Genomic DNA, 12,465 nt, shown 5'->3' with positions numbered 1-12,465 from the left:
GCCTGTAATCCCAGCACTTTGGGAGGCCGAGGCGGGCAGATCATGAGGTCAGGAGATCGAGACCATCCTGGCTAACACGGTGAAACCCCGTCTCTACTGAAAAATACAAACTATTAGCTGGGTGTGGTGGCGGGCGCCTGTAGTCCCAGCTACTTCTTCTCAAAAAAAAAAAAAAGCTTTGTTGAGGTGTAATTCACATGCCATAAAATTCATGCATTTATGTAAGTTTACAATTCAGTGAGCCACCATCCTATTCTTTATTTTTAATTTATTTTCATGCCCCCACTGGACAGATTTTCTTCTTTCAACAATTGATAATCTTTAAGTAATTTTTCCCTTTCTCATTTATATTATTCTGAGCCTTAACTGCAAATTGACGCCATTTGGATATGGAAGGTGAGGAGCTTTACATTATAGCCAGCTTCTGTGACCTCATCATGGTTAATTTGAAAATAGCTCCTGGAACCTTAGAATGGGAGCTACTGATCCCATCTGGCTCCCTTCTCCATTAAATAGATAAGGAAGTTGAGGACTGGGGTGGCGCCAAGATCCACCCAAAGCCACTCACTGTGTTGATAGTGACTTTGGGCCTTCTGGCTTGAGACTTCTTGCCTCTGGGGCTCTTCTGCCTGAAGACCCATTCTGAGTGCTGGAAGTGCCCAGTGAGTTGTCAGGGTGCATTGGGTAAATCACATTCGCTTCCTAAACACAGGTGCTGTGAGTGCTCTGGCCAAGTTTGGAGCCCAGAATGAAGAGATGTTACCCAGTATCTTGGTGTTGCTGAAGAGGTGAGTCTAGGCCCAGGGGCCCTAATGGGAACAATATTCCCTTAGACTCAAGCAGCTTTCCTTTGTCTTTATTTTTTTTAACTGAGAAGGGAGAGAAAAGTTACAGCTACTGATTGTAGAAAAAAAAGAGAAAACATAGAAAAGCATGAAAAACAATGCTGTACAAATCGCACCAACCAGATGTGACAATTGGTAACTTGAATTATTTTGCCCACTTAAAAAAAATAGCTGTATTGAGGCTGGGTGCAGTAGCTCAGTAATCCCAGCACTTTGGGAGGCCGAGGCAGGTGGATCACGAGGTCAGATTGAGACCATCCTGGCTAACATGGTGAAATCTCGTCTCTACTAAAAATACAAAAAATTAGCCGGGCAAGGTGGCGGGCGCCTGTAGTCCCAGGTACTTGGGAGGCTGAGGCAGGAGAATGGTGTGAACCCGGGAGACGGAGCTCGCAGTGAGCCGAGATCGCACCACTGCACTCCAGCCTGGGTGACAGAGCGAGACTCCATCTCAAAAAAAAAAAAAAAACGATTGAGATATAATTCACATACCATACAATTTACCCATTTAAGATGTGTAGTTTGATGGGTTTTAGCATATTCACAGAGTTATGGAGCCATCACCACAACCTGGGTTTAAAACATTTCATCATCCCAAAAAGGAACTCAATGTTCATGAATGTGGCCTCTCCTCACTCCCTCCACCCTCAGCCTGGGGCCACCACTAGTCTACTTGTTATCCCTATGGACTTGCCTCTAATGAAGCCCTGCAGAATCCCTCCTGCCATCCCTGCTGGGCCCCAGTCAGGACCACCTTGTGTCCCGGCTGCAGGTGTGTGATGGATGATGACAACGAAGTAAGGGACCGAGCCACCTTCTACTTAAATGTCCTGGAGCAGAAGCAGAAGGCCCTCAATGCAGGCTATATCCTAAATGGTGAGTCATTCCCTAGCTACCTTGGACTCAGCACCTTACTGGAGCTGTGGTTCTTCTCATCACTCCCTGGGCAGGGGAAATCTGAGGCAAGATGCTCTTGGCTGGACTTGCCTGGTAACCACATGGCATCACGGTGACCTCAGGAGGTCCTGGGTCATTCGGGTCACACCAGTGTGGGTGGAAATTGTCCAGTGAATTCAAACTCTCATCATTAATAAAAACTTTATTTTTACAGTACTTTACCCTTTACAAGTCACTTCGTATGTATGTTTATTCCTCACACCTACCCTGTAAGGGAGGATGTATCTGAGAATGAAGAGGCTTAGAGAATAAAGTGATTTTCTCAGGGTCGTACCACTTAGGACTTGTAACTTTGGGACCCAGGGCCTCCATGGTGGTCCCTGGTGCGCATTTTGCTCTGTCTGCCAGACATGGTGACCTCTCTTCGCCTCTAGGTCTGACTGTGTCCATCCCTGGTCTGGAGAGGGCTCTGCAGCAGTACACTCTAGAACCATCAGAAAAACCTTTTGACCTCAAGTCTGTACCCCTGGCCACAGCACCCATGGCAGAGCAGAGAACAGGTAACACCTATACTCCTCCCAGAGGCCATTAAGACCAGGCCTCTGTCAGAGGGTCTGCATTGGCTGCAAAGCGACTCTGCACTGGCTGCAAAGCGACTAAACCTAACTGGGACGGGTGGGAGTTATGCTGGGAGGAGGAAATGATCCTTTCTGCCTCTGGCTCCCAAAAATAGAGACACACATACACACAGATGTGTGCTCTCTCACATGTCCTGTGCTTTCCACTCTCAGGAGGGTTAGTATTCATAATCCCTGAGTAACAGCGCTGGGGTCACCACCACACTGCCCCATGACTGCAGCCGTTGGTCATCATGTGTATAATTTGCTCCTGCAGAAAGCACCCCCATCACAGCAGTCAAACAGCCTGAGAAAGTGGCAGCTACCAGGCAGGAGATCTTCCAGGGTGAGTCACAGTGGTTGGGGGGTGCTTGGGACCTGGGCTCAGTTTCCTCAGGGGGATCAAGAGTAAGAACTATCATTTATTGGTCTCTCCTGAGTGCTGGGCCCTTGAGATGCTTTAGACCTAGTATCACATTTGACCCTCAGATGGTGGTTGTTAGGTTCCTTCAATATCTGAGGAATTGAAAGTTCAGAGAGAGAAAGTGGTAGGAGCGGCTGGAATTAAGATCCAGATCAAACTGGCTCAGTGCTGCTACTGGGCCTCAATTTGGAGGGCTCAGGTCCCTGGAACCCAGGCCAGTTCAGAATGTCTGATAGAGCAGTGCTGGGGTTCAAAGACAGTGGTGCTTTTTTTCGGGTTCCATGTGTGTTCTGTCCACATTGTCTTGTAAGGTTTTTTTCAGGTATCCATCTATCCTCTGGTGTTGCATTTTTAAGGGGAGAGGCTGTGTGTCTAATTGCAGATTGTTTTATCCACTGAATTCCTACTCAGGGACTAGCATAGACCCCTCTTCCTTCATGGGCCCTTACTTCCATCCTAGCTCTTCTATCTTCTCTTAAACAGTTCTCTGTGCTAAATAGTTTGTCACATATTCTGTCTTTTATTTTCTGGGTTTATCACAGCACTGAGCCCAGTGCCTGCCTTCCTCACAGTAGGCTCCCAATCAGTGTTGAATTAAATGAAATCCCCCCTTCCCCATTCTATTCAGAATCATGTCTTCTATCAATATAGCATGGATCCTGAGCTAATTGGGATCACTGTAACATGAAACTTTTCATTTATATCAGTTTTCTATTGCTGCTGTAACACGTTACCGCAAACTTAGTGGCTTAACACATTTATAACCTTATAGCTCTGCGGTCAGAAGTCCAAAGTGGGTTTCATTTGTTAGCAGTGCTGAGTTCTCTCAGGAGGCTGCAGGAATTGCTCCCTTGCCTTTTCCAGCTGCTAGATGTGACCTGTATCCTTGACTCGTGGCCCCTTCCATCATCTTTAAGGGCCCTTCTAGGGCAAAAGGTCAGAGTAGAGTGATCTGAAGAGGCCACACTCCGGACCTTTTCAAATCTCTCTACTCTGACCTTCTGCCTAGAAGGGCCCTTGTGATTACACTGCCCCCGCCCCCGGATAATCCAGGATAACCCCTGGCTCAAGATCCTTAATTTAATCACATCTACAAAGTCCCTTTTACCATGCGAGGTACATAGTTGCATGTTTGGGGAATTAGCTTGTGGGCATCTTGGGGTCATTATTCTGCCACACCTTCCAAGGAAGTCTCCTAAGCCCCTTAAAGGGTAACAATTCCATTTTTAAACAATCATCCAAAAGCCTCACATTTACTAATCACATACATGTCCAGTTCCAAGAACTTTCCTAGATCTTGACATTTATTGCCTCATTTGTCTTTACAACAACACTGTGATCAAGATAATTGTATCAGTTTTATTGAAGAAGAGTCTGAAACCCTATCAGCAGAATCCCCCAGGTAGTAAGTATCAGGCCAAAACTCTGACTCCCAAGAAAATAAATAGCAATAGAAAAGCACTTTGGTGGTTGATGGTCATGGTGGCCCAAAAGTTGCTCCTAATATCTAGCCTAGATTGTTCTGGGCTTTTTATTGCCTGCGTGTTCATTAGATTCAGTCTTCAGGCTGCAGAGGGCTGAAGCAGTCGCATAGGCCGACTTTTTGTGGAGGAAAAAAGCAAAATAATAACAATAAGGCCCACCTTTCTCTATGTCTGAAACGTGAATTAAGTACCTTCTAAGTACAGGGAAAAATATCAGATCCCTGGCCTCAAAGCACAATTCCTGTTCTAATGGAGTTCAATTAATTGGGAAGACAAGTTGAGAATCTTAGAGCAGTGGTCTTCAAATATCAGTATATATTGGAATAATCTGAGGAAACATATTAGAAATGCAAATTCCTTGATCCTGAAACCAGAGATTCTGATGTAGTAGATTTGGGATGGAATCTGAGTTTTTAGCAAGCTCTACCGCCAACCCCTAGTAATTCTGATACAGGTGATCCATGGTCATAGTGCGAGGAATCCTGCCATAGAATAGGTGCAAGAGTGGTAGCTGTAGCCATTATAGGTGGACACCATGTGCACACATCTACCAGATGCCTCATTCACTTGGGTTATTCCCTTTAGTCTGCAAGGAATGCCAGGACCAGCCAGGGTGGAGTCCCATGGGCCTGTGCTTAAATCCAGTGCTTGAACCTGGCCATAGGGTGTAGGCATAGGTCTTAACCAGACACAGACCATTCTAAGTTGGGTTTTCTGCAACACTCTCATTCTGAAATATCTCTTTATTGGCCATTTGTCTTAACTGACAAATATATAGGACCAGTTTGTTACTTTGTCTGATTTTGTAGCTATAGCAGTATCGATCTTATTTTCCTAATTGATCTTACTTTCCTAATTGTCACCTTCTTTTAAGAATCCTTGCTGAGGTAGGGGGTGGAAATCCTTGCTAAGCTTCTAAAACTGGGGGAATCTCCAATTAGGTCTAGGATTTTGTGGTCTCATATCAGTGTTTTGCTTCTGAGGTCTTTCATGGTACAGAGATGGGGAGAGTATTTGTTGGGGGTTGTATCACATGAGCAAAGTCAGGGAGATGAGAAAATGCATGGATATATTCAGGAAATAATGAGTAGCCAGTTGGGTAAACATATTTATCCATCTAAGGTAGGTGGAACACCTTGAGAATGGTCATGGGAATTTATTAGAAACCATCACAAGTTGGTCTGGGGATTTAGAAGCTGAGTGAATGTGGCCTGTGGATTTCAGAGCAGTTGGCGGCGGTGCCAGAGTTCCGGGGACTTGGGCCCCTCTTCAAGTCCTCGCCTGAGCCCGTGGCCCTCACTGAGTCAGAGACGGAGTATGTCATCCGCTGCACCAAACACACCTTCACCAACCACATGGTTTTTCAGGTGAGCAAGGTGGGCTGAGGCCCTGCTGGGGCATGCGCCCAGGGAGTTGTCCCAGGTCTGGCAGGTCCTGTAGGGACATGGGTCCCCACACTGCGTTGGTTGGGAGCCCAACTTGATGACAGAATCTGTCCCCAACATGCCTGTCTCACATATCTCTTGACCCAGGGCCTCCATGGCTCCTGATTATCAGCATGGAGACAGGGAGCCTGGAGCAGGGGTACTGGGATGGGAATCACCTTGGTCAACAGGAAAGAGGTGGGACCTCCTGGCTCTTCCTCTGCAGCATGGCTCAGACCTAGAGCAATGTTTAAGCTCCCCTCTCTTCCCTGTTCAGTTTGACTGCACAAACACACTCAATGACCAGACCTTGGAGAATGTCACAGTGCAGATGGAGCCCACTGAGGCCTATGAGGTGCTCTGTTATGTGCCTGCCCGGAGCCTGCCCTACAACCAGCCTGGGACCTGCTACACACTGGTGGCACTGCCCAAAGAAGACCCCACAGCTGGTGAGACCCTCTCCAGATACCACCCTATCCTCATGGGAGCTCATGGGATCAGGAGGTGGGCGACTGGGCACCAGCTGTTTGCCTTTTATTAGAGCTTCAGCTCCTTGATTTCAGTCCCAAGAAGAATAGTTGAGTCCCAAATGCTCTTCTTTAAAAAAATTTTTTTAAAGAGACAGGATCTCACTAGAACTCATGACTTGACTTTCCTGTCCTACAAGGTGGCGCCCTCTGTCCAGCTTTGTAGGATTGTATGGCTTGTTGCTGCTACTAATAACATAGCAGGGGCCTAGAAAGGAGGCTGTGACCCCTGCCTGCTTGTTCCCTGCGGGAGGAGCCCGTCCCCTGCAGTCTGGGGACTTCTTAACTACCCAGTCTTTCTTCCCCACAGTGGCCTGCACATTCAGCTGCATGATGAAGTTCACTGTCAAGGACTGTGATCCCACCACTGGGGAGACCGATGACGAAGGCTATGAGGATGAGTATGTGGTAAGAGCCTGGTGTCAGGAAGCTCAGTTTTATGCTGAGGCTGCAAAGCAACTCCCTTCAGGAACTGACAGACAGACTGGAGCTGTTTTTGACTTTTTAGCTCTTTAAAATTTTATTTTATTATTTTATTTTTTGAGATGAAGTTTCTCTCTTGTTACCCAGGCTGGAGTGCAATGGCATGATCTCGGCTCACTGCAACCTCTGCCTCCCGAGTCCAAGTGATTCTTTTGCCTCAGCCTCCCAAGTAGCTGGTATTACAGGCGCCCGCTACCATGCCTGCCTAATTTTTTGTATTTTTAGTAGAGACAGGGTTTCACCATGTTGGCTAGGCTGGTCGCGAACTCCTCGCCTCAGGTGATACACCTACCTTGGCCTCCCAAAGTGTTGGGATTACAGGCGTGAGCCACTGCGCCTGGCCTAAAATAACTTTTTAAACTTACGGAAATACATGTTCATGTGTAAAAAGAAAACTTGGGAAATACAAAAACAAAATACAAAACAAAAGTATGAACAACAGGAAAACATTACTCATAATCTTCAGAGTTACTTTTGGGGGGCAGTGGTATAATTGGAATCATTCTTATAATATAGACCTTGCTATTTTAAAACCATAGTGTATTTTCCAGTGTCATTACAAATACTTCATAAACACAATTTTTTTTAGTGGATTTAAAATACTGTTATATACTATGTCAAAACTTGATTGACCTTTCACTCCTTGAATGTTGGGCATTTGGGTTTCCATATTTTCACTATTTATAATGCTGCACTAAATATCCCTTTAGATACAAATTTTTATCTGCATTTTAGATTATTTCTTTAGGATAGATTCCTAGAAGGAGAATAATTGGGTCAAAGGGTAAGCATGATTTTAAGACATTTTGATTCCTTTTGTCAAATGCTTTCTGGATACATTTGACCTGTTTGCTGTGCTGGGCAGTCCTTTCATGCACTGGAATAGCCCTTCTAAATTCTCCTATCTTAGCTCGATGGAACTAAGTACAGGATCCTTCTGGGGTCTGACCTTGGGGCAGTGGCTCAGGGCCATCTGAGTGCAGACCATTATGCTCAGCCTGTGGATGGGGATTGTTAGAACTCCTCCTGACTAGAGGGACAGTCATGATGGAATACAGCTGACATTCACCATTGTGTCATCCTAGAGTCACAGTTGAGGATGGATGGACCTTCCTTAAGCTGGAAATGACCCTGAGGCAGGAGCTGGTTTAAGACCAAGTGAGCTCCTTGAGAGAGCTGGGTCTGTTTGAGCCCACCCAGAGATGATAGAAAAGAAAAAAAAAAGAGCTGGGTCGAAGTTGTATTTATATACACTGTAAACATCCACAGGAGTAGGGCCTCAGTGAAAATCTGATGGGAGAACGAATGGGGAACCTTCATGTGGACTCAGTGGGAGTATTAAGTGTCAAGTTCAGAGAAGACACAGCTGAAATGGAGACAGAGATTCAGGATCTGTCAAATCCAGAGGACACAGCTGGGGTAGGAGGTTTCTGCTGAACTAGAAACAGCTGCTGCTCCTGAAGAGCTCATCATCCCCTAGAAATGACAGGCATAGGAAGCAGACCTCTGAGAATGCTATGTAATTCCCTGTATGCCAGATCCTGGAAGCACTGACGCTAGGCAGGCTTAGAAGAGATGTGATCTCACAGCAGGCAGCTCTAGGATGAGTTAGTAGATTGGTACTTGGGATTAGGGCATTTTCTGTTGAAGGGATACCACTTGCCTGTGGGCACCTCAAGGATAGGTACCTGGTCAAGTTGTTCTGTGTCCCCAGAGTCTAGCACAGTCCTCAGTGCCGAGCAAGCACCTGCAGAAAGAGTTGCAGGAAGGGATGTGTGGATGAGTTCAGAGCAGAGTGTGTGGATGGGTGCTTGATTTCTATCTCCATCTCTCCAGCTGGAAGATTTGGAAGTTACTGTAGCTGATCACATTCAAAAGGTCATGAAACTGAACTTCGAAGCAGCCTGGGATGAGGTAGGGGATGAATTTGAGAAGGAGGAAACATTCACCTTGTCTACCATCAAGACACTTGAAGGTAAAATCCTGGGAATGCCACCTCTGGCCTACTTGCTGTTCAAGATCTTTGGGTACTGTTGAAGTGCTTATACCTTTTCTCTCCAAGGATCCAGGGCCATGTCTGGGGCACATATGTCAAATGCCATTTCATTAAAAACCCTTCAGAACATGGGGGAGTGGTGGTGGCACAAAGGGCAGACAAGATGGCTTAACAATATTGGGATTTCTCACTATAGAGGCTGTGGGTAATATTGTGAAGTTCTTGGGAATGCATCCTTGTGAGAGGTCAGACAAAGTGCCGGATAACAAGAACACCCACACGTTGCTTCTAGCTGGTAAGTGGCATTTCCAGGTGGGGAGGGCCTGGATAGCTTACAGCCTGGATGTCCACTGGATCCTGGGCTAAGGACTTAACTGTAAATACGGGGAGTCAAAATTCACTGCATTTAAAATTCGCAAACTATAAAATAATCTGCAGCAAAATGTTTCCTCCTTACCTTGGCTGCCAGCCATTGAGATTCGCTTCCAAGAAACGACCAGTGTTACTATTACAAACAATGCCTGTATAACCTTGCAGTTATTTTATTGCTATAAAAGCTAATAGGAACACATTTCCTTTTTTTAACTCAAATGTTTATGTACAAATGGTATATTGTCCTGCAATTTGCTTTTCACTTTACGATGCATCTAAGAGATCTTTCCTGCCAATATGTAGAGCTTCCTCATTCTTTTTCTTTTAATTGTGGTAAAATATACATAAAATTCACCATTTCAGCCATTTTCAAGTGTGTGGTTCAGCGGCATTAAGTACATACACTATTGTAAAACTATGACCACTATCCATCTCCAGAACTTTTTTCATCCCAAACTGAATCCTTTTTTTTTTTTTTTAATAGCTGCTTAGTATTCCATTGTGTGGATGCACCACATATTCTATGGAACAGCCGCTACTGATGAACATTTAGTTTGATTTCGATCTGTTGCTATTACAGATGTTACAGTAAATAATCGTGTACACACACACACAATTTACTTTGCATGTGTACACTGAGAATATCTGTAGGATAAATTTTCCAAGGCATCACCAGGTCAAAGTGATTTGTGTTTCTCATCTTGATAAATAACTCCAAGTTGCCTTTCATAGAATTGTATACCTTTTTTCCTACACTGTGGACAACACAATATGTTACCACACTTTATGATCTTTGCCAGTCTGTGTGGACAATGATATCTTAGTGTAGTTTTTGTATTTTCATTGAAGTTAAGTATCTTCTCAAATGTTGAGGCATTTGTATTTCCTTTTCTGATCACTGTCTTCATATCCTTTGTCTTATTTTCTACAGGGTTGGCTGAGTGTACCTGCACTCATTCTCCTTCCCAGATTACTTACTAGCAAACTCCAGAAATAGCACTTTATATGTAAATTCTTCTGTATCTCTATGTTTCTCTAAGAGATAATGACCCCTGCCCTTTTTTAAAGGACAATACAATTATCATACCTAAAACAGTTAACAAAAGGAAATGGGATGATTTTTTTTGGCTAAGTGTTTATAAACAGGGTTGAAAGGAGGCTCTGCTTCAGTACCCTGTCTACAGCTGACAGTTTGTAGCCACATTGAAACAACCCAGTCCCCTGGGTCTTGCAGACACCTGCCCTGTGGTTTTCTCGTGGTGGGGCTGTCCCCTTCATTTGTGCTGTCAGATTCAGCCAACATGCAAGAGCCTATGTGACGTCAAATATGAGCCTTTTATGTCCATCAATTCATTTGAACTTAACAGAAGCCTGAATATGGTATTATCATCCCCACCGTTTTGTAGTTGAGGATACCGAAGCCCAGAGAGACAGTGAGACTTTTTTTTTTTTTTTGAGACGGAGTCTAGCTGTGTCACCCAGGTTGGAGTGCAGTGGCACAATCTCTGCTCACTGCAACCTCCGCCTCCCGGGTTCAAGTGATTCTCCTGCCTCAGCCTCCCGAGTAGCTGGGATTTCAGGCGCCCACCACCATGCCCAGCTAATTTTTGTATTTTTAGTAGAGATGGGGTTTCACTGTGTTGGCCAGGCTGGTCTCAAACTCCTGACCTCATGATCCACCCACCTCGGCCCCCCAAAGTGCTGGAATTACAAGTGTGAGCCACCATGCCCAGCCGAGAGTCAGTGACTTTCACAGTGAAATCCCTCACTCGGGGATTTCAGCCCAGCTCTCCTGCCCATTTCACTACACCACAGCTGTCTTGATGGGCTGCTGCAAATGCCATCCTTAGCCTGCCCTGTACAATCCCTTCTGCCGTATATACCTGTACTTATGTCTTCCCTTCTAGGTGTGTTCCGGGGTGGTCATGACATCCTGGTGCGCTCCCGGCTGCTGCTTTTGGACACAGTGACAATGCAGGTGACAGCCAGAAGTTTGGAGGAGCTGCCAGTAGACATCATCTTGGCATCTGTGGGATAAGGGGCCAGCCTGCATAGGACCTTATGCCCTTCCCCCCCCAACACTACCTGGAAGTTGTGCCTTCCTCATGAAACTGGCGGAAACCCCTTCCCAAGCTTCTGTATTCAAAAACAATTAGGAATCATTGCAGATTTTTTTTTTATTCTGCCCCTACTCCCCACCCGGGACTACTTGGGGGTACTTTTTTTTTTTTTTTTTTTTAATAGGGAATGATTTTAGCTTGTCCTAAATCTTGCTATCCTCCCTTCCAGGAAAGGGACATTGTAAATGAATAAAACATTCTCGACTCCTCTTGAATTTATCCCCCAAGAAACCATCTTATCCCTCTAATAAATCAGCATGTATTTATTGAATGATTGCTACACCTTCCCCTTCAAGGCCTCCCCCAAGAGGCAGAACACGTGCCCTGTCCCCCTTGTACCCACAGCCCTCTGGCTGTTTTAATCCTGTGAGGCAGGACCCTCTCCCCGTCATCGCTGTCCCAGCACCAGGCCCAGGGGTGGGAGCGGTACAGGTTGGTTGAGTGAATCAGCTAACAGGCACTGAGTTCCCACTCCCTCCCACTCGTGCTTCTTCGCAACGCATCCTCCTCTGATAGTCGATAAACGGAGGCTCCAAAGGGCTTGGGTCCTGTGGCCGTTCCAGCATCAGGTCCTATGTGGAGTGTGCCCTGGGGTTTCTGCTACCTGTTCAGCGAATCAGCATAGGCGAAGAACAGCCCTCTAGAGTATTCTCTGTTGGTTGCAGATAAAGAAATCTCCGGTTTAGGTCCCAAGGGGAGCAGGCTTTTAAACTCAAGCCAGGTTATTTTACCAACTTTGAGGCCAAAGTACACCCGTAAGGACTGTTTTAAAAATTTGGGCCTCACCCTTAGAGATTCAGCTGGCGGGCTGGGGTGCGGGGACAGAAAAGGCTCATTCTAGTGTACACCATCGTTTGAGGGCTAAGTGCGCGATTCCTGAAAGTTCTCCAGACTTCCATTTATTCAGTGTTCCTCCATTTTTGCCTCGCACTGTGAGACGGCTGGCAGGACTTTCGTGAAGTAAGGAGTGGAGTTTCCTGGTTTCCCGCCTTCGATGACCCTGTGCCCTAGACTCAGGGCGGCGGGAACCTTCCCCGTCGGCGGCCCTGAGGCGCGCTGGGGGCGGGGAGGGAGGTTAACCCCGCCAGGGAACGGCCAATATGGAAGAAAGTGGAGTCCCGAGAAGCTTGGGATGGATGCGTTCCCCAAGGCAGTCACTGTCTCCTGGGGAAAAGGGAAAAGATTCATCCCAAACCGGAAGGGATAAGACGCCGCCTCCGGTGCCCGAGGGTGCGGAGAGAACCAAGGGCCCCCCCAGGGGGCGGGGCCTAGCGCC

At 46.2% G+C, this 12,465-nt stretch overlaps 1 protein-coding gene across 1 annotated transcript in view; it reads left to right on the top strand.

Annotated features, from left to right (window-relative positions):
- COPG1 (coatomer protein complex, subunit gamma 1) overlaps window positions 1-11,463 on the top strand; it is a 28,617-nt gene extending 17,154 nt beyond the window's left edge. Inside the window, exons 15-24 of the mRNA XM_012002212.1 lie at window positions 713-788; window positions 1,618-1,721; window positions 2,177-2,302; window positions 2,637-2,705; window positions 5,492-5,634; window positions 5,969-6,140; window positions 6,529-6,626; window positions 8,538-8,676; window positions 8,894-8,992; window positions 10,977-11,463. Coding sequence (XP_011857602.1) covers window positions 713-788; window positions 1,618-1,721; window positions 2,177-2,302; window positions 2,637-2,705; window positions 5,492-5,634; window positions 5,969-6,140; window positions 6,529-6,626; window positions 8,538-8,676; window positions 8,894-8,992; window positions 10,977-11,107 — 1,157 coding nt within the window. The 3' untranslated portion in view covers window positions 11,108-11,463. The remainder of the gene's footprint in view (window positions 1-712; window positions 789-1,617; window positions 1,722-2,176; window positions 2,303-2,636; window positions 2,706-5,491; window positions 5,635-5,968; window positions 6,141-6,528; window positions 6,627-8,537; window positions 8,677-8,893; window positions 8,993-10,976) is intronic.
- The last annotated feature ends 1,002 nt before the right edge of the window (window positions 11,464-12,465 follow it).

Source organism: Mandrillus leucophaeus, unplaced genomic scaffold, assembly GCF_000951045.1.
Source record: "Mandrillus leucophaeus isolate KB7577 unplaced genomic scaffold, Mleu.le_1.0 Scaffold680, whole genome shotgun sequence".
NCBI classification, from domain to species: Eukaryota; Metazoa; Chordata; class Mammalia; order Primates; family Cercopithecidae; genus Mandrillus; species Mandrillus leucophaeus.
This window is presented reverse-complemented; position numbering and strand designations above follow the sequence as displayed.